At 43.7% G+C, this 23,823-nt stretch overlaps 1 protein-coding gene across 1 annotated transcript in view; it reads left to right on the top strand.

The window, feature by feature from the left end:
- Window positions 1-2,122: 2,122 nt before the first annotated feature.
- The window catches only part of LOC121507826 (CREB3 regulatory factor-like), a 74,048-nt gene continuing 52,347 nt past the window's right edge, over window positions 2,123-23,823 (top strand). Inside the window, exons 1-6 of the mRNA XM_041784166.1 lie at window positions 2,123-2,406; window positions 2,815-2,986; window positions 5,813-5,901; window positions 20,230-20,307; window positions 20,383-20,444; window positions 20,544-20,660. Coding sequence (XP_041640100.1) covers window positions 20,436-20,444; window positions 20,544-20,660 — 126 coding nt within the window. The 5' untranslated portion in view covers window positions 2,123-2,406; window positions 2,815-2,986; window positions 5,813-5,901; window positions 20,230-20,307; window positions 20,383-20,435. The remainder of the gene's footprint in view (window positions 2,407-2,814; window positions 2,987-5,812; window positions 5,902-20,229; window positions 20,308-20,382; window positions 20,445-20,543; window positions 20,661-23,823) is intronic.

Here is a 23,823-nt window from a genome sequence, read left to right as displayed (position 1 = left end):
ATGGTTGGGACTACAGATCTATGGTTGGACTACAGATCTATGGTTGGGACTACAGATCCATGGTAGGGACTACAGATCTATGGTTGGGACTACAGATCTATGGTTGGGACTACAGATCTATGGTTGGACTACAGATCTATGGTTGGGACTACAGATCCATGGTAGGGACTACAGATCTATGGTTGGACTACAGATCTATGGTTGGGACTGCAGATCCGTGGTTGGGACTACAGATCTATGCTTGGACTACAGATCTATGGTTGGGACTACAGATCCATGGTTGGGACTGCAGATCTATGGTTGGGACTACAGATCCGTGGTTGGACTACAGATCTATGGTTGGGACTACAGATCTATGGTTGGGACTACAGATCCATGGTTTGGGGCTACAGATCTATGGTAGGGACTACAGATCCCTGGTTTGGGACTACAGATCCATGGTAGGGACTACAGATCCCTGGTTTGGGACTACAGATCCCTGGTTTGGGACTACAGATCCCTGGTTTGGGTCTACAGATCCCTGGTTTGGGACTACAGATCCCTGGTTTGGGACTACAGATCCCTGGTTTGGGTCTACAGATCCCTGGTTTGGAACTACAGATCCCTGGTTTGGGACTGCAGATCCATGGTAGGGACTACAGATCCATGGTAGGGACTACAGATCCCTGGTTTGGGACTACAGATCCCTGGTTTGGGACTACAGATCCATGGTAGGGACTACAGATCCATGGTAGGGACTACAGATCCCTGGTTTGGGTCTACAGATCCCTGGTTTGGGACTACAGATCCCTGGTTTGGGACTACAGATCCCTGGTTTGGGACTACAGATCCATGGTAGGGACTACAGATCCATGGTAGGGACTACAGATCCCTGGTTTGGGACTACAGATCCCTGGTTTGGGACTACAGATCCCTGGTTTGGGACTACAGATCCATGGTAGGGACTACAGATCCATGGTAGGGACTACAGATCCCTGGTTTGGGTCTACAGATCCCTGGTTTGGGACTACAGATCCCTGGTTTGGGACTACAGATCCCTGGTTTGGGACTACAGATCCCTGGTTTGGGACTACAGATCCATGGTAGGGACTACAGATCCCTGGTTTGGGACTACAGATCCCTGGTTTGGGACTACAGATCCCTGGTTTGGGCAGAAAGTCTGTCACACATTACTGAGTACCAGAGGTGGTGGGAGAGTTCATGCTACCTGCTATAAAAGAAGATAGAAGGAGTTTAGGTTCATGCTGGTTGTTATGGTAACCAATGAAATTCATGGATATCTGTCACAGAGTAGGTGAAGTACGGGTTCTCTTTTAGGACATATGGGAGTGTGGTGAGTTGTGCGCCATCTTTAATTTCCCAATATAAACGATTTAATTTGGTTCATCTTTATTTTATAACACAGACATTGAATCGTATAATTGTGACTTTTATTTTGATATTTAAGGATGATTAGGACTTTTTCCTCTCATTATTATCTGTTTTACTTTATACTTTTTACTTTTATTTGATTATACAACTTTGTTCTCATATTTAAAACTTTTAATTCATTTATTTTAATGTTTTAACAGTTACTACCATTAATCATATTTATAACTTACAAATATATAAATTGCTACTTTGAATATCATGATATTGATATTTTATGATTTAATGATGACTTTTACTTTAATAATGTTGATATTTTATCTCCCATTGTTACTTTTAGCCTATAATTATTACTTTTTACCGTAATACATTTTTTTATCTTATGATTTTGAATTTTTATACCATGATTTTGTCATCTCATTGAACAATTATGACTTTTTTATAATTTATTTTTTTTAAATCGCACAATTTTGAATTTTATCTCCTAGTCATAATTTTGTTCCATATTTTTTCTTTTCTTTTATTATTCATCTTTGTCCTCATAATCATGGCTTTTCATTTAGTTATCTCAACATTTTAACAACTAAACACTGACATTAGAATTCAGACTTTTATCTTAAAATTATGAATTTAAATGTCATGAAATCATTTTTGTCTCATAATGAAATCTCACATGTTAATTTTGTGGGTTTTCTAAATGAAAATATTTGTTAATAAATCCTATGATATTTTACTTCTTAGATGGAGGAATTTTTTGTTTCTAAATAATATTCTGTGAAAAAAATAATTTTGTTTTTCGAAGTAAATTTCGATTCTTTCCCTCCGTAAGGGAACTTTTATTTTGAAAGGCCGCACCGGAAGTGAGTTTCGGTAATGCCCCGCGTTGACGTCCAGTCTCCGGGATTATCGGTGAACTTAAGTGCCCCCAGCCCGCCGATGAGAGCTGCAACTGTTTTTACAGCTGATACGCTTCCTTCTTCCATCAGGTCCGCTTCTTTCTACTCCTTTCTGCACATTCCCGCGCCGACCAACCCGGAAGTGAGTAGCTAACCGCTGCGCAACATCCCCACCAACACCTGTACACCAACCAAAACAACAACAACAACGCCGCCCTCCATCTCTGAGGACGGGGCTCTTCTTCTCTGCTCCTAAATAAAGTGGTTTAAAGCCGGGCAGCTGGGAGGAAGAGTCCTCCAGGGTTGTTAGAGACTCTTCAGAATAAAAGTTTAGTAAAATAAAGATTTATTCTCAGCCTCTCCTCACCAAAGCAGGCTCGTGCACCAGTGGAGGGAGGGAGGGAGGGAGGGAGGGAGAGCCAGGAGGAGGAGGAGGAGGAGGAGGAGGAGGTGGAGGAGGCATTCAACAGTCCTACTACCATATTTCTGTCCCGTTTCTCCGCCATAGAGCAGCTCGGTACCTCTCTCTAACTTCCTGCCTGTGTCCTAGGTTCGCGGGTCTCCGAGCTTCTTCTTCTCTGGTTCCTCTCGGGTCCACGCCGGCCTCTGCTCCTCTCTGTGGATGGTGCCTGGTAGAACCATCTGGAGAGGCCGAGGCCGACATTTTACCCCAGTCCGGAGGAGCCTTAACTCCGAGGGGACATCCGAGGACACGCGACAAGGTAAAGCCAATCTCCACGCGGTTTTCACGCAAATAAATGCGCTTTCTAGGCAAGTTTGCGCACCGAGAAGTTCCCGAAGAAGACTAAGAAGAAGAAGAGGGAAAAATTAACGGTCTACATGGTAAAAATGGCCACTTTGACTGGGATTTACTCACAGCAGCAGCAGCATGGCACAGAACTGGACCTGAATGTTTTAATGCTCAATATTCGTTAATAAGCAGGAAACACCGATTTCACCTATTTGTTGGCTTTTTACACACAGAAGCAGTTTAAAGAGAATTTAAAGCGTTTTTTTCTTTCTGTAACTGCAGAGAAATGTAGAAATGCTTCAGCTGGTCTGTGAGTTAGAGAGGAGGCAGTGTGCATCCACAAGAATAAAATCTGAAGTATTCATCAGCAGAAAAAGCGAACTACACGGAGAAACGCTCATTTTCTCCGGTAAATGTCGTTAATGCATGAGTGGAGGGTGTGTAGTTTTTAGGAGGGGTCTCAGAACAGGCGGGAAAGGAGAAAAATAAAGAAAAATCACAGTTTTATGCACATTTAGAGGCATGTAATGATTCTTTAAACATCCAGGAAGCCGCGTCCAGCTACTGTCGACGAGCCTTTTTCTGCTTCTTTTGCCTTCTTGTCCACATTCATCCTGGTTAAAGCTCCCAGGGCTGCTTTCCCTGCACTGTGGGGGGTTTTAACCCCCTCTGGTGCCGATGTGAACTTGTCTGGGCCTGTATCTCCACCATCCTGCAGGTGGACAGACCCAGCCAAACTCTGGTTTTCCTCTGCTACAACTTTCATATTTAGTCCGAAGTGCGGAGCGGTGTGGAGGGAAGCAGGCTGTACCGCTGCCCGGACCTGGACCTGGACCTGGTCCTGGTCCCGGTGGAGCGGATCCACATGCTCTGATATTAAGGATGAATGTTGGACATCCGGTGGCAGTGCCAGCTGCGCCCCATTTTTATTGTTGTCTTGCGCTGAAAGGATCTCTGTTGTCTCGGCTGGAGAGTCCGCGCGGCGCGTGGAGGCTGCTCCTGGTAGGAAATTCAGCTCCTGGTAGGAAATTCAGCTTTTCTGTGTGATAATTGGAAATGCACTGAGTGTGGATGTGCAGAGGGGAGCGGGGAGGAGGGTCTGGATGTGGGAGTGCGGCTCCTCGGCTCGCCGTGCCATGCGGGACACGCTGCTGGCTGCCACCATGGCACCTCGTCTTCCTCTCTCTGCTGCTGTTCTCCTCTCCAGCTGTGCGGACCGCGCCGCTTCTTTGGCCCCGATCGGTCCGTTTGCAGGTCGAAACCCGGGTTTTTTATTCTAAGGGGGACCGGGACGCGCTCCGGATGGAGAGGGGCGGCGGACCGGGCCACTTTGGCTCTCCATCGCTACCAGAAACCGAGCTCCAAGGACACGGGGAGGGGAGGCAAGGGGCGCATCCAGGTCGTTAAGGGTCCTTTATCTTTTCTGCCCCCTTAGATCTGATCCTGAGCGCTTTTTTTACGGTTTCACCAGAAGCTGGCGGGATATTTCCCACGTGAAGCGGGCTTTGTCCTCATTTTGGGATCTTTAATTTGCCAAATTGGCCTCCCAGACAGACCCGGAGCCAGACCGCCTCTCCTCCCCTCGCTCCCCCGTCTCCCCCTCTCTGTTTTTGGCTACTCTCTGCGCCATCTCAGCCTCTCTGATCCACTTCTCCTCCACCACGTTCTCTCTCCGTGCGTAACCTCCGTCCGTTCATCCGTCCGCAGCCACGCTGTCTCTGGTCTGCTGGCAGGTTTTTATGTTTAGGAGCCTCCAGCTGATGAAGGCTCATTGTCTGGTCGGACTGACCATGCTGTAGATTCTCCTCATGGCCAGGGGTCAGGCTGACTCTGCCCCATGGCTGGCACATGTCTGGATAGGAACTGCTGGGAACCGTCATTCTTAAGCTTTTGTCTGAACTTACCCCTGAAGTACACATTTAGTTCTGATGGCCTAAAAAACACTCTAAAGTTTTATAGTTGGTTGAAAATGCACTGCTGTCAGAAATATTAACAGTATAAGGCAGGAAGGTTAGTGATGGAGTCCTGCCATGAACAGAGAAACGTCCTCTACAGAGACAAAATAACACGTGTGAAACATTAAAGACAGCAGAGTAACTTCAGACTTTATTATTCTAAATGTTAACTGGAGAGGCTTTACTGAGAGAGCAGGTCTAGATCGGGTCTGATTCACTAAGACCCAGCATGGATGATCAAACAGGAACGCACAGTATCATCAGTAAATATCAGCAAGAAAATAAAGTTCATTATCAGCTCATGCTGCCAATCATCACATATCTGTAAAGATAAATATGGTGCATTAAAAGCAGAGCTTTAGGAATAATCCAGGTCAACGTCTGCTAAAGGCCCAGTAGAAACCATCAGACCCCCACCAGCCCCCCAGTAAACCCTGAGATCCACCAGGCTGGAAACTGGGACTGAGATTACAGGATGAGCGGCTGTTTCTGATTGTTTCTTTAACATCATTAAAACAAACGGAACATAATGTTCTTGAACGCACCCAAAAAGGCTCGGGATAGCCCCGATGAAAACCAAACGTGTTAGAATGAAGATAAATGAAAGAAAAATGTTCTTTTTCTAGTGCGTTTCCTCCAAACACTCCGGTTTGTTCAGGACAGTTTGGTGTAGTAAACCCTGATCCTGCTGCCTTTCCTCCAGCGACCACAGTCAATTAGCTCCGCCCCCATAGGTCGTTTACAGCCAGCGGTCCGGTTCAGGTTTATTTGCATTAAAAAAAAGTTGGTGCGGTCCTGAATAGCTGACCCGTACTGTCCCACGTTTTTGGCTCCTTCTGCAGGAGTGTGACGCTCACCTATCTGTCCCTCAGAGAGGAAGCTACACACAGACTGCAGTTCCCTGATTGGTCAGAAGAATCGCCACTCCCAGGTGAGGGTACTGGTGTCTGTCAAACTATTTTAGGGGTGGGTAGGTTCGCTCGGTATCCAAACAGACGGGCCAGAAAGAGCGTTAACATTTACCGTTAACAACTCATTTTTTAAAAAGCTTTATTTATTGTTGTTTTTAACACACAGAACATGTTGATGAAAGAAAGATCATGGCACATAGACCTGTAACAACTTTTAAAGTGGAAACTAGGGCTGAACATAACTGAACAGAGTTAGCCATAGTTTTTCTCTCACTGATTTTTACTGATTTATTTTCAACAAAGAAAAGAGAACCAGATAAATCTATGGCCTCTGATGCAAATGTACTGCATTTAAATATTTGTATTTGTTTTCTTATGTGCATGTTTGATTCATTTTCAGATTTTAGATATCACAGAGCTCAGCAGAGATGGGTAGAGAGACTTACTCTGCAAACTTCACAGATAAACTCCACAAATTAACTAGAAATGCACGATATTATCAGCAAGATGTCATGACTGGCAGATGTTGAAACTTCAGCAGATATTATAACATTTATGGACAGTAAACATCGGCCTGTGGCGGCTTTAAATATCAGTATTTATTCATAGATTTGTGCAGTTTTATGCTGACCTGCATAGCAGATGGTTACGCCTGTTTCCATGTTTCTCACTGGTCAATCCATCTCTCAGAGCTCCCGTCTGAAGTGTTTGGACCCGGTCAGAAAGTGACAGGACCAATCAGACACGAGGGGCGGTACTTTCAGGGACAGCAGAGTCGTGACGTAAACAAGCAGCAGCAAGAGCCGGTGCAGTTATGGAGGAAGAGATCAGCGTGGATGCTGCTAAAGCGCCAGTTTATCAGAACTTGACGACATTTCTTGGTTAAAACAAGAACAAAGAACAGCAGTGAGTTGTTTTCTTCTCAAAAACCATGAAGTCGTGTACTGACATGTCTACGGTCGCCATGGTTACTGTTATGCAGTTCTCTATGGATTTTACTCCTCTGTAGCGGCTACGTCACGTGTTTTGTTGCTCTGATTGGCCCGTAAAGATGTGACAGACAGAACATTCATCCAATCACACTCCGAGTTTTTTTCAAAGTCTCTGCCCTTTCCCAGACTCTGTCTATGAGAGGTTTACCAGATGGATGTGTGAAACAAATCCACCTTCCGGGTCCGATTTGTGAAGTCTACTTAACTTAACCTCCCGTAACCCTTAGCTCACTGAGTGCCAGCCCTTTAATAAAATGGAAAGTGGCTTGTGCCAGCATTCTTGGCCATTTTGAGTCATCTTTCAAGACCCACAGAATATTTTGTAGTATGACTCTGAAAACACCAAATAGCTCAAATGAAAGAAGAATCTCTCTATTTTTATCATGGAAAAAAACGCTTGTTTGCAGCTTGTTCCATTCTTGATTTATCTGAAGTTGAATAGAGGCTAGTTTCACCAAAAAGACCACTTTTTTCTAGAAAGCTGAGAAAAATGCATTTTTGTGAAAGAGAGTCTGTCAAGCAGAACAGTGATTTGAATGTTATAATTTTGCCTTTAATGACATAAAGACATCATTAAAAATGTTATTTTGTTGTCAAATAAATAACAATGCTTCCAGTCACTGTCATTCACACTCTGGAACTGGACGGCCCCCACAGGACCCCCCGATACGCCCACGTCCTCTCCTGCTGGTTGCTGTATGCATCCAGCTGGCGAGCGGCTGCCATATTTCTCCAACGCACGGGGTGAACCTCGCGGCGTTCTTTAGCCTCTTGACCGGCTGAGGCAGATCAATAAAGCGCCGATCCCTGGATTCGCTGTCGTTGAGTTCAGTGTCGTTTCAGTGAGTCAGCGATTTCTCAGGCTAAAGTTTAAAGTTTCTTCCAGCATCTATTTTTAGAACTTTTAGCTTAGATTACCTCCGTAACGGTCGCTCTGCTCTTTGACCCCTGGGTCTCCACCTCTGACGTTTGATCTACCATCACTTCCAACTGTAGTGTTCTGACTACGTATCCCAGAAGCCCCAAAATTACTCACAGGGAGCGTGAGAGCGCCCCCTTGTGCCAGCTGTCGAAAAAACACTTTGACCCTAAAATTAACCTTTAGCTTGTGTTTTTGTGTGTCTCAAACATCTTCAGCCATTTCCACTGCTGATCAGAGGTACTTTAAGTCTACCTGATGTTCCCTGTGAGTGTAACCTCTGATTAAACTAGAGCACACGGCGTCGTTGAGCTCTTATAACTCAAACACACTACAGGACACCCACAGAGCCTTAAAGAAAGGATGCACAATATTCTAGGGGTGATATTGGTATCAGCAGATATTGGCTTAAAAAGTGAAGATATCCAGCTTCTGCCATTATTTCCTGCTGTTATGTTGGCTGCAATAATCTGCTGACGTCAGCTGTAGATACTGGCCATGAAGACAGATCAGTCTGTGGACTTTTAGTTTGAACAAACAGGCCTAAAGCTGAAGTCTTTGTCTTTATTCCTCATCAATGCTTACACTTTAAAGCGGGCTCTAAGGACTGAAGTTTAAGGTCTGAACCACAGACTGTAAGAAGAACTGGACAAAGCCTGTGTGACGTTCGCCGTTAGATTACAACAGGCGGAGTCAAACTGCTTTTAAAGCCAGTCCGCGGCGTCCTCCATATTGAAATCTCTCTCAACGAAACTTTGGATCAACCTAACGGTGGACGAAAGCCCGCCCACCGAGCTCGACTTCCTGTCAGCTAAGCTATCACTAAAGCCAGCCTTCTGGTGGTAGCTAATGCTTGTTGAGCTACCTGTCAATCAAATTAGATGCACCAATCAGTGTGCAGTGAGGTTTTTCCTCAATATAATGGAAACCATTGTGGTTCAAAAAAACCCTACAGTGAGAGCACATGAAGACGTTAGCAGTTGTTTTTTTAACCAGGCTGTAAACCAGTTTATTTCTAGAGTAAAAACAGCTTTTTAACCCGTTGTGTTCTGGACTTCTGGAGTTTCTGCAGCCAGCCTCAGGTGGACTCTCGCCGTATTGCAATTTTTTGCTCTTCCACATTGGCTTCATTTTTCAGGACTGGAGGGTGCCGCTTGGTCTGACCCATATTTTGATATCTGCATCAGCTAAAGATCAGCTCATCCCTGCATGAGCTGTGGAGTGTCACCTGTAGTCTGAACGTACATGCAGGAGACAGAGAGGCTGCATGCTCAGGTCTCAGGCTTGTGATTGGCCTAAAATCCATCCATCCAATCCAGTTTTGGTTTAAGTCCATTATCAAAGACGTGGCAGCCTGACGTGCTTCAGATCATGTGACTAGCATTTCTCGTCCTTGAAACTATTGTGCATGTGCACATTTCCACTGAGAAAGGATGTATCATCAGCCCTGATGAACCAGAACGAACCATAGCACCTCTGTGGAAGCTGTGCAGCTTTACAGTCACTGTCAGAGTCTTACCCTCCCGATGGACACAGTTTCACCTGCTACTCTTGACCAATCAGAAACTATCAAACCCAGAAAAGATTTAGGCTTGCAGCTTGCTCCGTCTGTGTTGGGAACAGTCCTGCAGCCCTGTCGTAGTAAAAGTTAAGAGGCTTCTTAGAAGAAGGGAAAAGCTTTAGAGCTTTGAATGATGGCAATCAAAGCTCTTGAGTCTCATGAGATTTGAAAGTCCTATGGTGCAGAAGAGCAGTGATTTTCTTTATATGTCTTTGTCTTAAATGTGTTTGAAAAAGTGTGCATCAACGTTGTGTGCAGCTCTCTCATTGAAAAGCTTCCTACTTCTAGAACAGGACTTTTGCAAAGCATGAGAAGAGTTTTGGTGCGGCGCTAAACTGAAAAACAGTCGGATCTACTGATCTGAAAGCAACATGGACAAACATGACTGTCAGATCACAGAAAATAAAGGCATTAACCAGGAGTGATATACTCTGTATGCAGCAGCAGTGTTTCATTAGACTACACTGCTTTGTGTTACATAACAAGCTGCTGCAAGCATATGGAGTCAGTGTTATTGGCATATTCTATGCCCACACAATGCATTAATAATACATTAATAAAAAGTCGGTGCCAGCACGCGTATGGCCAAACCTGACCATAACTGTGGTCGCCTTTAGACGCCGCTGAAGCGTGTGGATTTGTCTACATCACTGATTCTGTCTCTTCTGCCATGCTCAAACGGAGCTACATGCAGCATAATCCCAGCACACTGAGAATGTAAACATGCCTGTTTGTGTTGTCACTATGTATTTGGCGTTTGTCGTCACATAAGCCGCAGTCGTGCTGGCATCCCTCGCCGCTCTCCTCGCCACTCTCCTCGCCTTGTTTACTAAAGACTGCACGGATGGCTGGCTGAATGTAAAGCTGGTGGTTATAGCCGGTTATTGACCTACAGTGGTCTGGGATGAAGCAATTTCCCTCCTGTTTCCTCTCTGCCTTTACCCTGAACTCTGCCTGACAGGAGGAGCCGCTTTATGAGCACAGAGACCTTTGGACCATGCCTATATTGAACCAACACACACTAAATGATAGCAGGATTGTTATTGGACAGAGGCACGCCTGGCTCCTATATCAGCCTCTGTGTGAACAAATATAAACAAGAATCCATTTGCTGCATGGCTCCTTGTCTGCTGAGTAAATTTACCGTGTAAAATCAGCAAATACCTGCAGGAACGGCGCGGTCAGATGGAGGAGATTAAAGGGGGAGGAGGAGAGGAAGTACGTTTGCTGCTGCTCTGAATCAGTTCCAGGTTAATCAGACATCTGGATATAAGCTCTGACTTATGGTAGTTTATGCTCCACTCGCTCTAAAGGTGTCCTCCAGGCTGGGATAGTTTCACTGAGGCTTTAGTTAGATCTGACACCCAGCTCCTAGCAGGTGGAAAGAACTCCTTAAGTGGTTTCCATAGTTATCGTTCTAAAGGCGGGAAAACTTAGGGGTGCCTTGTTGTGGATTAATGATCCGTTTTGGGGTTTTGGGCCACGCTTCAGTCATCATAGCTTGGTTTCCCTGCTGCTGATGGGGGCGAACTAGCCTCGAGCTGAGAGGCTTGAAGTGCCTTTTTAACAGCTTTTCTCCCACATGCTTTTAATGGAAATGATGATATACTGTTAGATCAGTGGTTCTTAACTGGTCGGGCTGTGGCACCCGCTACATCCTCCACCGTTTAAAAAATGTTCTACTACTCAAATTTGGACCCTGAATAGAAAAAAATACGGCTGAACATAGAGACATTACAAGAACACATTCAACAAGCTACACCTTTCTAGAAGGACCTGCGTACATTTGATTGAACTCCTTTTTCCTAAGACAGCATGGAAATTTGGTATTTTTTTTAGGAAATTCCTAATTACCATGGGAAAACCAGCGTTTTTTTCTCGGGGGAGACGGGGGTAGATCCGTTGAAAAAGACCAAAATTTACTCATCATCGCAGGAAAACCTAAAAAAATGTAAAGATGAGCTGTATGCCCACTTTAGTGCATCATGGACGTTTTGTCACATTATTTTTCTGGCACACTTTCACGACCCACTTTTGGGACTGGACCCATCAGTTGAGAACCGCTCATTTAGATGATAAATCCTGTCGGTACTGCTGAGATTGACATGCCAGTTCAGCACGGCAGTAACCTGACACGCCAGGTGGGTTTGTTTCACACATCCATCTGGTAAACCTCTCATAGACGGCGTTTGGGAAAAGGCAGAGGCTTTGAAAACAAACTCAGAGGGTGATTGGATAAATGTTCTGTCTGTCACATCTTTATGGGCCAATCAGAGCAACGAAACATGTGGCGTAGCCGCTACCGAGGAGTAAACTCCATAGAGAACTGCATAACAGTAACCATGGCGACTGTAGACATATCAGAACACAACTAAGAAAACAGCTCACTGCTGTTCTTTGTTCTTCTTTTAAGAAGAAATGTCGTCAAGTTCTGATAAAACTGGCGCTTTAGCAGCATCCACGCTAGTCTCCTCCTCCATAACTGCACCGGCTCTTGTTGCTGCTTGTTTACGTCACGACTCCACCGTGCCTGAAAGTACCGCCCCTCGTCGCTGATTGGTCCTGTCACTTTCTGACCGGCCCAAACGGTTCAGATGGGAGCTTTGAGAGATGGATTGACCAGTGAGAAACACAGAAACAGGCGTTTCCATCTGCTATGCAGAGTTAGCATGGCATGGCAGTTTAGCATGTCTTCAGCTCAGCGCTGCAGACAAACCGAGTCGATCCGTTGCAGCTCACGGCTCGTGTTAAAGCCCCAGACAGACTGGCAGAGACGCTTAGTGAGCACACTCGCTGCATGTTGCTGTTACTACACATGTAAACACAGAGTACCTGGTTACTGTGCTGCACGTTGATTGCTTTGGTAGGAGCAGGTGACGGGGTTAGCTACCTGTCTGCTCTTCAGAGTTAAAGCTTCGTATTTACCCTCCACAGTTTCGTCTAAAGGGCTTCAGTCTTATGTGTGCACAACAACACAGAGCATGCTTTGAACCAGTGATGACGGTGTTGTTCTGGCTGTAAGCAAATGCTTTTTAATGCATTACATCCTGATAGGGTGGTGGTGCCAAATAACCAGGTGTGTTGAAAATGAAGGGGAAAATGCATAAAATCTGTCTCTTGAAGATCATCCTCTAGTACCAGCTTAACTAGGTCTAATGTAGGGTTTGGGTTGTCTTCTGTGTCTAAGGATATTTTTGAAACCATTATTCCATGAGAAGGGGAGAAACCTTGTCCGGTGAGGTTTGGAAAAGCCGCTCTGTGTCCTGATAGAAACTGTCCATAGTCCTAATCCCTCTGTAAACTTCCAGAGTTTTTATTGAAATGGTGCTTCTGTTGGCACATCTGCTGAAAGGCTGTGATAAAGATGTGTTTCTTTAGTCTGTTGGCTGGATTATCCTCCATTCCACCAGTTTGTTATCTACTTCAGAACGCTGTGCGGCTCTGATAAGTGTTGTGTACACAGCATGTTGGTAGCTGGCTCCCTCCCCGTGCCAAAGACTGGTTTTCCACGTGGCGTGCCAAGGCGGTGTCATAACCGCCGAGCCGGCCCTCATTTCCTCATTCTTGTGTGCCCGAGGTCAAACCACAGAGGGAGTATGACGCCGTTGTTGTGGAGCGGCTGAGCCCGGGTCAGCCTGAGCCGCTCTCTTCTCCTGGTTTTCCACAGGTACCGAGCAGCAGCTCTGCATTGTTCCTGCAGTCTCCCCGTGTCTGTGTCCTGGTGTTGCTCGCTGTTTCATCATGTCCCTGCCTAGAAGGAGCTCGCTCGCTGTGATCGGCGGCGTGCACTGCGGCCTCCTCCTCTTAAGGGGAGTTGGAGTTTTGGTTACACAAACACCAACCGATGCAGAGCAGCTCGGCAGGCGGAAAACTCGCTCTCATTGGCTGGGTTTATCCGTAATGGGAGGAGTCGGAGAAGAAGCAGTCGTTCAGAGAGCCAGTAAAGTTAAAGGATTGGCACGATGAAATCCCGTATTTGTTTTTACTCGATAAATAAGTAAAGAGAAATGAAATCAGACGTGAGTAAATAACCAGACAAGGCCCCTTCTGAGCGCTCTTTTCTAACCACTAACACCAACGCCATTCTGAACACTGCTGCTTTAAACACTCACTACCAGAATACGTGGCTCCGTTTTTTCACCATGAAGGCTGACACCTTCATCGAGGCCTGATTCTGCTTCACGTGGACTCAGACTGGCGCTACATGGCCGACTGGATGAGAGCAAGACAGGAAAATAGGTCAGGCATGGATTCTTGTTTTTGAAGCTCTGGCTTATTTCTGGTGAACCTGAAAAAGACAATTTAACACAAACCAACGCTGCTGTCTTTGAATAATGAAGCTTGTCCTGACGCTCATTTCTCTTTTCTGTAGAGGTCGACTGATTATCGGCATGGACCAGTATCTGGATAGATAGTCGACCTTCTGAATCAGTGCTTCACAACATTTTTCTGGCTTGTGGCCTTTTTTAGAGAGAGTGGGGAATAACATACGGTCAAAGAGCCACAGGACGGATTTTAACCTGTTTTATAGCATCGGCTCGCAGCCTGGGGTCTGGCAAAGACCTCAGGCCAGACTCTGCCCTGAAGCTGTCAAAATTAGATGCTTTAAAAAATCACAACAGGAAACATGAGGGCCAACCTTAAAGGTTAAAAATGGAGAGAAACTGCAAACACTTTTAGGAGAAAGAAATCAGGATTTTAATCTTTAAAGTTGTCTGTTTACAAGAAAACAAATTTAGAATTTAAGAGTCGAAAAAGTTGCAAATTTAGCAGAAAAAGTTGCAATTTCCAAGTTTAAAATTATAATTTTTTTTTAACCAAAGAAACTAAAAATGTCAGGTTTTAAAAATCCTACAGCTTAAGCCAAAAAAACTTCCTAGAAACCAAACTGAAAATATTCAGATAGGATATTTGACTTTTTGACTTTGTAATCTCAAAAATACAGAGTTTATGGTCACTTTTATTGTGCCTTTTAAATTAAAAAAAAATCTGTAATTTTACCCTAAAGAAAAAACTTTTTCAACTTGAGAATTTTGAGGTTTTGCTTTAAAATTATTCCCCTCAATGAATCATTTATTTTCTAGAGTGGCCCTAAAACGCCATCACAGTAATGGATAGTTGATATTTGGTCTGCAGCCCTGTTACATCAGGATTTCAACTGTTAAAATGGATGTTTACTTTTCTGACTGGGTCCTGGGGGCTTAGCTTGTCTCAGGTCTCCACACGGAAAGGAAAATGTTATTTTTTCCTGTTTCATTTTGAAAAAGTTTTCCGTAAATACGGGATCGTTTCAGGAAATGTCCGCATAATCACGGAACGGATCCGGTTCAATACATCCGATGTAAATTGATACTGAATCCATGCAGGGGTCACCTTGATGACCCCCTTGAGCTTTACAAAAAGGGAAAATATTGGAACGGAGCCAGGTCAGGTGAAAAGGGAGGTCGTTCCAGCATGGCGGTGTTCTTCTCAGCCAGGAACTACGGGATTCTCAGGGAATTGTCCTGCCACAACTCTCACCTCTTCTCATGCAAATGCCACAGGATTTCTTTGTAGACACGCTGATTATCGCCTGACCCTGTGGCAAAACTTGGACTGTCTTGCTTTTTCGGCCTTGGCGACTCCAGACTCTTCCGCTGGAGGTTCTGGTGCTTGGTCTCGGGGTCATACCTGGACATCCGTGACTCAGCACCAGTGAAGACTCCCAGCAGATCTGGTTTAGTTTTGAGACACTCGAGAACGTCCTGACACATGCAGCGCTCCTTCTGGTTATTAGTCAGCATCTTTGGCACCATCTTTCTGCAGATCTTCTGCACGCCCAAATCTTCTGATAATCTTCCAGACGCTGTCGTGGTTCATACCCAGCTCACCTGTGATCAGTCAGCTGGTGCTCAACACTGAGTCCTGCTCGTCAAGCCTTCCACTTCTAGGGTTGTCTTCTGCGTCCTTGCATCCATCTTTGAAAACCTGTGAGTGTGACATCGTTTCAGCTCCGTCAACCTGCTGCAGTAGTCTGAGGGCCGCTGATGGAGCTGTTATTGACCCCTTACTTTTCTGACACACCTGGCAAATCACCATGGCTACCATGAGGTCTCAGGGTCTGAATACTTATTTTTTGTTTTTCATAAATTTGCAAAAAAACCTCCAAAATTCAGTTTCCACTTTCTCATGGTAGGTACTGGGGCAAATTTGTTTAAATCATAATATGGCCTACTGCAATTTATAAATCACAGAAGTTGTGATACACCTTTGACTTGAACTTTGTCAAAATAGCAGTTTAATACATTCATTTTTTGCAGCAGCAGAGGTTTTATGCACATTATGCAAAAAATTAAGTGTCAAATTTTTAAAAATGGTTTTTAGGAATCCTCCTTTTTGTGATTTATTTAGGTTTTGTTTTATTGAAAATAAGTGACATAGAAATTATAATCCCCTTCAATAAAGAAATGGGTATCAAATTTGTAGTATCAGCAGAATTACTAGTTCATTCTCTGTTCATTCACCTCCTCCACCCCAGCCTCCTCCTTTATAGACTAAAGCTCCACCTCCTCCACCCCAGCCTCCTCCTTTAAAGACTAAAGCTCCACCTCCTCCACCCCAGCCTCCTCCTTTATAGACTAAAGCTCCACCTCCTCCACCCCAGCCTCCCCCTTAAAGACTAAAGCTCCACCTCCTCCACCCCAGCCTCCTCCTTTATAGACTAAAGCTCCACCTCCTCCACCCCAGCCTCCTCCTTTAAAGACTAAAGCCCCACCTCCTCCACCCCAGCCTCCTCCTTTAAAGACTAAAGCTTCACCTCCTCCACCCCAGCCTCCTCCTTTATAGACTAAAGCTCCACCTCCTCCACCCTAGCCTCCTCCTTTATAGACTAAAGCTCCACCTCCTCCACCCCAGCCTCCTCCTTTATAGACTAAAGCTCCACCTCCTCCACCCCAGCCTCCTCCTTTATAGACTAAAGCTCCACCTCCTCCACCCTAGCCTCCTCCTTTATAGACTAAAGCTTCACCTCCTCCACCCCAGCCTCCTCTTTATAGACTAAAGCTCCACCTCCTCCACCCCAGCCTCCTCCTTTATAGACTAAAGCTCCACCTCCTCCACCCCAGCCTCCTCCTTTAAAGACTAAAGCTCCACCTCCTCCACCCCAGCCTCCTCCTTTATAGACTAAAGCTCCACCTCCTCCACCCTAGCCTCCTCCTTTATAGACTAAAGCTTCACCTCCTCCACCCCAGCCTCCTCTTTATAGACTAAAGCTCCACCTCCTCCACCCCAGCCTCCTCCTTTATAGACTAAAGCTCCACCTCCTCCACCCCAGCCTCCTCCTTTAAAGACTAAAGCTCCACCTCCTCCACCCCAGCCTCCTCCTTTATAGGCTAAAGCTCCACCTCCTCCACCCAGCCTCCTCCTTTATAGACTAAAGCTCCACCTCCTCCACCCCAGCCTCCTCCTTTATAGACTAAAGCTCCACCTCCTCCACCCCAGCCTCCTCCTTTATAGGCTAAAGCTCCACCTCCTCCACCCAGCCTCCTCCTTTATAGACTAAAGCTCCACCTCCTCCACCCCAGCCTTCTCCTTTATAGACTAAAGCTCCACCTCCTCCACCCCAGCCTCCTCCTTTATAGACTAAAGCTCCACCTCCTCCACCCCAGCCTCCTCCTCTTAAAGACTAAAGCTTGATCCACCCTCATATTCAGATTCATGCTCCTGTGGATTAATGCTTCTAAAATAATTTCTTGTTTTAAATGCACATTGACATTAATGTATCTATCCATATTGGGGTTTCTAGCCATGCACTCCCTGAAAAGTCAAAGCAGCTGGGGTTCAAACCCAGAGAGCATCTCTAGAGCAGAGGCTTCTCCACCAAGTTAAAATGTCTATTTTGTAATAAAATGGTTAAATGTATGATGAGTGTACTGTCTGATTGTAGGTTATTATATGGAATTATTTATCGCTTGAATTTGTGGAAAAATGCAGAAGTTGAGGAACCTAATTATAATCGCAATATTGGGGGTGAAAAATGGCAATTAGATTTTTTTTGTAAATGGTTCAGCCCTAGTGGGTACTGAGTGTAGATAAATGAGAATAAAAATGAATTTAACCCACTGTAGCATCAGGCTGATGATTCCTGATTGCAGTGTCGGCTCTTTTAGTGAACTCTGATGAAATTCTGAATCTCAGGGTAGGAAATGCCTCACGAACAGCTTGATAAGTGTGTTCTTCTAACGCCGCTAAGGTTAAAGCTTCAGTAACAACAAAGAATAAAAACAAACTGCTCACATATGAACAGCTGTGTCCTAAAGCTGCTCCAGTTTCTGCTCTATTGTTTGTCTTTTTAATTCCAGTCGCTACGGGATGTAAAAGAATCTGAACTGGTAGTTAGAGTCTCATAAATAAGGCCTACTGAGAAACTAAGTCCTGTAGTTTCTGTCTTCAGATTTTTGAGCTTGCTTGGACTTCTCTGTTTCTTGAAGCCTTCAGTCTGCTGCTGTTGAATTGAATTTGTCAAGCTGGCACGATAAGAAATGTTGACAGCTGCTTCTGAAATGAAGCCATTTAAATGTGTCAGTATGTTAGGGAGAAACAGCTTTCATCATTTCAGAGCAAGGACTCTAGTGAAGTCCATCCTGGTATTGGAGCGTTTGTTCCATGTTTATGAAGTTAAACATGAATAAGATCAGAGCTTCTTTTCACCCAGGAAACTGTCCTCTACATCTGCTGGCTACTGTTAGCTATAAATAAATCTATTTATTCACCATGAAAAACATGCTGCTTCAGCTGCCAGAAATGTAGGACAGATCACTTCCTGAGAAAGACAGCAATCAGCGTTTAATACGGCGCACGCCGCGGCGCTCTTTAACGCAGCAGAGGTGGCTGTAGAAGTCTGTGTGTGGCACGCAGAAGAATAGGTGGACTATCAGAAGCAAGCATGGGCTACTCCGCTGTGATGTGAAGCTTCTAGAAGGATCTGAGTCAGAGGAGAACCGCCTAAGGAGGGACTGACCGAACCTGCAGGAACGTTTTTATCCACATTAGAGAGAGGCTGGATAAAACGCATATCTGCTGCACTTAAACCAATATTGAGACCATAGCTGCATTCCAATTACTTACTTCCAAAATAGTTGGGACGCTGTGTAAAATGACAGTAAAAACAGAATGAAATGATCCGAAGAGCTCATAAACTCGTATTTGATTCACAATAGAACAGAAACAACCACTACCATTTAATTTAAAAAATATTAGCTGCTTTAAATTTGATGGCAGCACATCTCAAAAAAGAAGGGACAGGTTTACCATTTGGGAGAGGAATGTTGTCCCATTCCTATCTAAAGTTTGGTTTCTGGCTGTGCTACAGTTCTGGGTCTTTGTTCCTATTATGATATTCCAAATGTTTTTATGTTTTCATTGTGGTGAAGAGGGAAGGCAACGCTCTCTAGGTTGACCTACCTCACTTATGGTCATGAACTCTGGGTAATGACAGAAGTTATGAGATCACAGATAAAAGTGGCTGAATAGAGTTTTCTCTGGAGGGTTTTTGGGCTCAGCTGTAGAGGATGAAGAGCTCAGACATCCAGAGAGATGGAGGAGTAGAGTCGCTGCTCTTTGGAATCAAAAGGAGCCAGCTGAAGTGCCTCCTTGTGGTCTTCAGGGTAAGTTCAGCTGGGAGGAGAGCTCAGGGAAGACCCAGAATGTGTTAGAGGTATTATCCAGTACCAGGACACTGCATCCCTGGTTTCCAGATAGAATTTGAAATTCTGGTTGACTGACCACAGAACAGTTTTCCATGTTTCCTCTGACCACAGAACAGTTTTCCATGTTTCCTCTGACCACAGAACAGTTTTCCATGTTTCCTCTGACCACAGAACAGTTTTCCATCTTTCCTCTGACCACAGAACAGTTTTCCATGTTTCCTCAGTCCATGTTAAATGAGCTTTGGTCCAGAGAAGACGGACCACGGTGTTTCTGGATCCTGTTCACATCTGGCTTCTTCTCTCCATGATCCAGCTTTAACTGTCATTGGTGGATGGCACGGCCAACTGTGTTGACAGACGATGATTTCTGGAATGTTCCTGAGCCCATGCAGGGATTCACTACAGAATCATGCCTGTTTTTAATGCGGTGGCCCCTGAGGGCCCCTGAGGGCCCCTTCAGCCTTGTCCCTTGCTCTCAGAGATTTCTCCAGATTCTCTGAATCTGTTGATGATATTATGACTGTAGATGGAGGAATATTTAAAGTTTTCACAGTTTCACATTGAGGAACATTTTTCTGAAATTGTTCAACTTCTAGATGTCGTTTTTTGCAGACTGGTGAATCTCTACCCATCTTTACTTCTGAGGGACTCTGTCTCTCTAAAATGCTCCTTTTGAGCCTAGCCATGCTACTGACCGAGCTAACTGGGGTATTTAGTTGCAAAATGCTCCTCCAGCTGTATCTTATCAGCACCACTTACTTTTCCAGCCTTTTGTTGCCCTGTCTCTACTTTTTTAGATGCTTTGCTGCCATCCATCTCAAAAGGAGCTGATATCTTCATAAAGATGTGTTCAATCAGCACAAAAAAGGTCTTCTGTGGACGTGGCCCTAATTTGAATTTTCTTGAATGACTTTATAATAATTTTTTTTAATATGTTCAGTCCCAGTGAAGTTTGCATTGAAGCACACAGCTCACCCTAAAGGTATAGGAGCATGAGTCTAAGAAGTAAAGTATGTGAGCATCATTTCTGAGTCAGCATCAAAATAATGCTATAGTATTCTGCAGCTCTTCTTAAAAATCCACAACGCTCTCTGTGCTTTCTTACTTTGTTTTATTTCTTTACAGTTAGCCTCCAGGCCTCCTTTAGGTCCTCTTCTTCCCTAACTCTCCTCTGCTCCTTCTCTCTGCAGGCTGGGAGGCTGAGAGCTGCAGGCCTGCGACATGTGAACAGAGCTGCACCCCTTCACCCTCTCAACTCTCAACCCTAGGTAAGTGAAACCCTCCCAGTCCTCCTGTTATCTCCATGTTCAGATCAGAACCGTCATGTCTCTTTTTCTCAGCAGAACTCGACTGAACTGACGTTGTGACCGTGACCTGCCACCTTCCTGCCTCGGGCATGCCTCAGGTAAAGAAGGAGCACCACCGAGTCTTTCCATCAAACCACCTGAATGCCGCTTCCTCGTGGTCTTCCTCTCTCTGATTGTCTTTGTGTTTCCTCTCTCAGCCGGGTATGAATGGGATGGAGCCTGCGTTTGGCGAGGCCTACGGGGGGCACAGGGGTCTGCTGAGCCCCTACCCTCTGGCCATGTCGCCACAGGGGGGCAGGACAGAGTACGACCAGGTGAGATGACATGATGGAGATTTAAGGAGTGTCACAGACCATGTAGGGTGCTTTATAGTCTTCTGTTTGGGTCTGTGAGTGTGGAAACCACTGCTTTAGAGGGTCTATGAAATAACCAGTCAAAGTCCCGTCTCTGCTACAGGAGCTTTTATTGTGAAAGGCTGCTACAGGAGCTTTTATTGTGAAAGGCTGCTACAGGAGCTTTTACTGTGAAAGGCTGCTACAGGAGCTTTTATTGTGAAAGGCTGCTACAGGAGCTTTTACTGTGAAAGGCTGCTACAGGAGCTTTTATTGTGAAAGGCTGCTACAGGAGCTTTTATTGTAAAAGGCTACTACAGGAGCTTTTACTGTGAAAGGCTGCTACAGGAGCTTTTATTGTGAAAGGCTGCTACAGGAGCTTTTACTGTGAAAGGCTGCTACAGGAGCTTTTACTGTGAAAGGCTGCTACAGGAGCTTTTATTGTAAAAGGCTACTACAGGAGCTTTTATTGTGAAAGGCTGCTTCAGGAGCTTTTACTGTGAAAGGCTGCTACAGGAGCTTTTACTGTGAAAGGCTGCTACAGGAGCTTTTACTGTGAAAGGCTGCTACAGGAGCTTTTATTGTGAAAGGCTGCTACAGGAGCTTTTACTGTGAAAGGCTGCTACAGGAGCTTTTATTGTAAAAGGCTACTACAGGAGCTTTTATTGTGAAAGGCTGCTTCAGGAGCTTTTACTGTGAAAGGCTGCTAGAGGAGCTTTTATTGTAAAAGGCTACTACAGGAGCTTTTATTGTGAAAGGCTGCTTCAGGAGCTTTTACTGTGAAAGGCTGCTACAGGAGCTTTTACTGTGAAAGGCTGCTACAGGAGCTTTTACTGTGAAAGGCTGCTACAGGAGCTTTTATTGTGAAAGGCTGCTACAGGAGCTTTTACTGTGAAAGGCTGCTACAGGAGCTTTTACTGTGAAAGGCTGCTACAGGAGCTTTTACTGTGAAAGGCTGCTACAGGAGCTTTTATTGTGAAAGGCTGCTACAGGAGCTTTTACTGTGAAAGGCTGCTACAGGGCTTTTATTGTGAAGGCTGCTACAGGAGCTTTTACTGTGAAAGGCTGCTACAGGAGCTTTTACTGTGAAAGGCTGCTACAGGAGCTTTTACTGTGAAAGGCTGCTACAGGAGCTTTTATTGTGAAAGGCTGCTACAGGAGCTTTTACTGTGAAAGGCTGCTACAGGAGCTTTTACTGTGAAAGGCTGCTACAGGAGCTTTTACTGTGAAAGGCTGCTACAGGAGCTTTTATTGTGAAAGGCTGCTGTAACTGTGTAGGATTAGGTACCTTTGGTGTCTTTATAGACTGCATGTTCTGCAGTCTATAGTTTGGAGGCAGACGCCGTCTTTGTCTCATTATGACTGCAGAGGGGTCAGATAAAGAGCTGCGTGTGTCTGCAGCTGGTTGCAGAGATTATTCCTTTAATGTTGATAATACTCAGTAGAATTCTTTAGGGCTTCCTGCGAGGATCATAGTTCCAGCTCTGAGTTTAAAAACAAACAGCAGGAGGAAATCTTCTATTATAGATCTCTCTGTAATATGAACTGTATGTGCTGACGGGTACGGCAGCCCCAAAGGTCAATCACAAAAAAAAAAAAGGTTTCTCAAAATGAAAAAAATATAAATAAATCATAAGATACAGTTCTTTGAATGTTTTTTTTACATTTAATAAATACATTTGATTTAGCTAAGCTAGCTAGCTATTTAGCTTTTTTAGCATTTTACTAAATGTGTTTGTTGTATTGGATATTTTTTGTTATAATTAAATTGTTTTTAGGGGGTACAATCCAAAATCTGTGTGCTAGGAGAAATGTTATTTTTCATCAACTATTTCTTAATGTGTGTCTTTCACTTTTGCTTATTTTTTAATAACCATTGTTTTTTCTTTTAGTGAACTTTTGGATGAATTAGTGTTTTTGATGAAATATCTTTCCATTTGTTGCATTGTTTTAGCCTTTTTGTTTTTTTTTTAACTATTTTTAAGGTTTAATGAACTTTTCTTGCAGTTAATGAAGTGTTTTTTTAAGCCTCAAAAATATTTCCTTTTTTTTTGGCATTTAATGAAACATTTCTGTGTTTCATGACATGTTTTGTCAACCAGCGAAATATTTCTTTATAATAACTGAAATGTTTTTGCTTTGCTAAATATTTTTGCATTTTACAAAATGTCTGTGTTTAATGGGATATTTCAAATGTAGAGGCATTTTTATTTATTTATTTATTTATTTTGCAGTTATTAGCATTCAAAAAGCTTCTTTTTTGTTTAATCTATGCTTTTCATTTTATCATGTTTTATTAAATATGTTTGCATTTATAATAATGTTTGGCCTGTGGTGCATTTAATGATTTGTTTTTGTGCTTCCTGAAATGTTTTTTCTTTAAATATATTTTTTGTTTTTAAAAAAAACTGTTCCTGGTTTGTTTTTTTGTTTCCTCTAATACTTCTTTTTGTTGCATTTTGTTTAATATTTTTTACACCAATAACATTTTTCTGTTGACTTTAAGAACTGTAGATGAGCTGCAGGACTATGGACAAAAAAACTGCATAAATATATAAATATATAATCTATCATAGATCTAAAATCATTCTAGAAATGTCTTTGTATTTGGATAAACTTGTTTTCATTCCATCCATTTCCTTTTTAAGATTTTTAATTGTTTAAAGTTCTTTACATTTAGTAAAGTGTTTTTTGGTTCATGCATGTTTTCCTTTCTTGTTTCATTAGATTCTTCATTTATTTTTTGTGAAATTACTTTTTACAGTCAGTTTAACGATTTTTTTCATTAATAAACTGCTTTTTCGAGTTTGCAGGAGTCCTGAAAAATGTTCAAACTTTTACCCATCTTAAATATTAATCTAATATCTAAAATAATATTTAGATATCTTGACATTAGCGTTTGTTTTTATTTTACTTTTTACATTTAGTGAAGTGTTTTTATGCCAATGATTACTTTCCTCTTTAGTTTTATTTAATGCTTTTGTATTTCATTACATATTTTTGTGTTTGGCAACATGTTTACAGTATTACAGACAGTGAAGTTATTATTTATAATCAGTGAAATGTTTTTGCAGTTGACCCTCAGGGCCACCGTATGATGTGATGCAGGAATGCTGAAAAAAAAAAAAACAGAAAATATCTTGAA

The sequence above is a fragment of the Cheilinus undulatus genome, linkage group 4 (assembly GCF_018320785.1).
Source record: "Cheilinus undulatus linkage group 4, ASM1832078v1, whole genome shotgun sequence".
NCBI classification, from domain to species: Eukaryota; Metazoa; Chordata; class Actinopteri; order Labriformes; family Labridae; genus Cheilinus; species Cheilinus undulatus.
The sequence above is the reverse complement of the archived record's forward strand: the minus strand, read 5'-3'. Positions and strand labels throughout refer to the sequence as shown.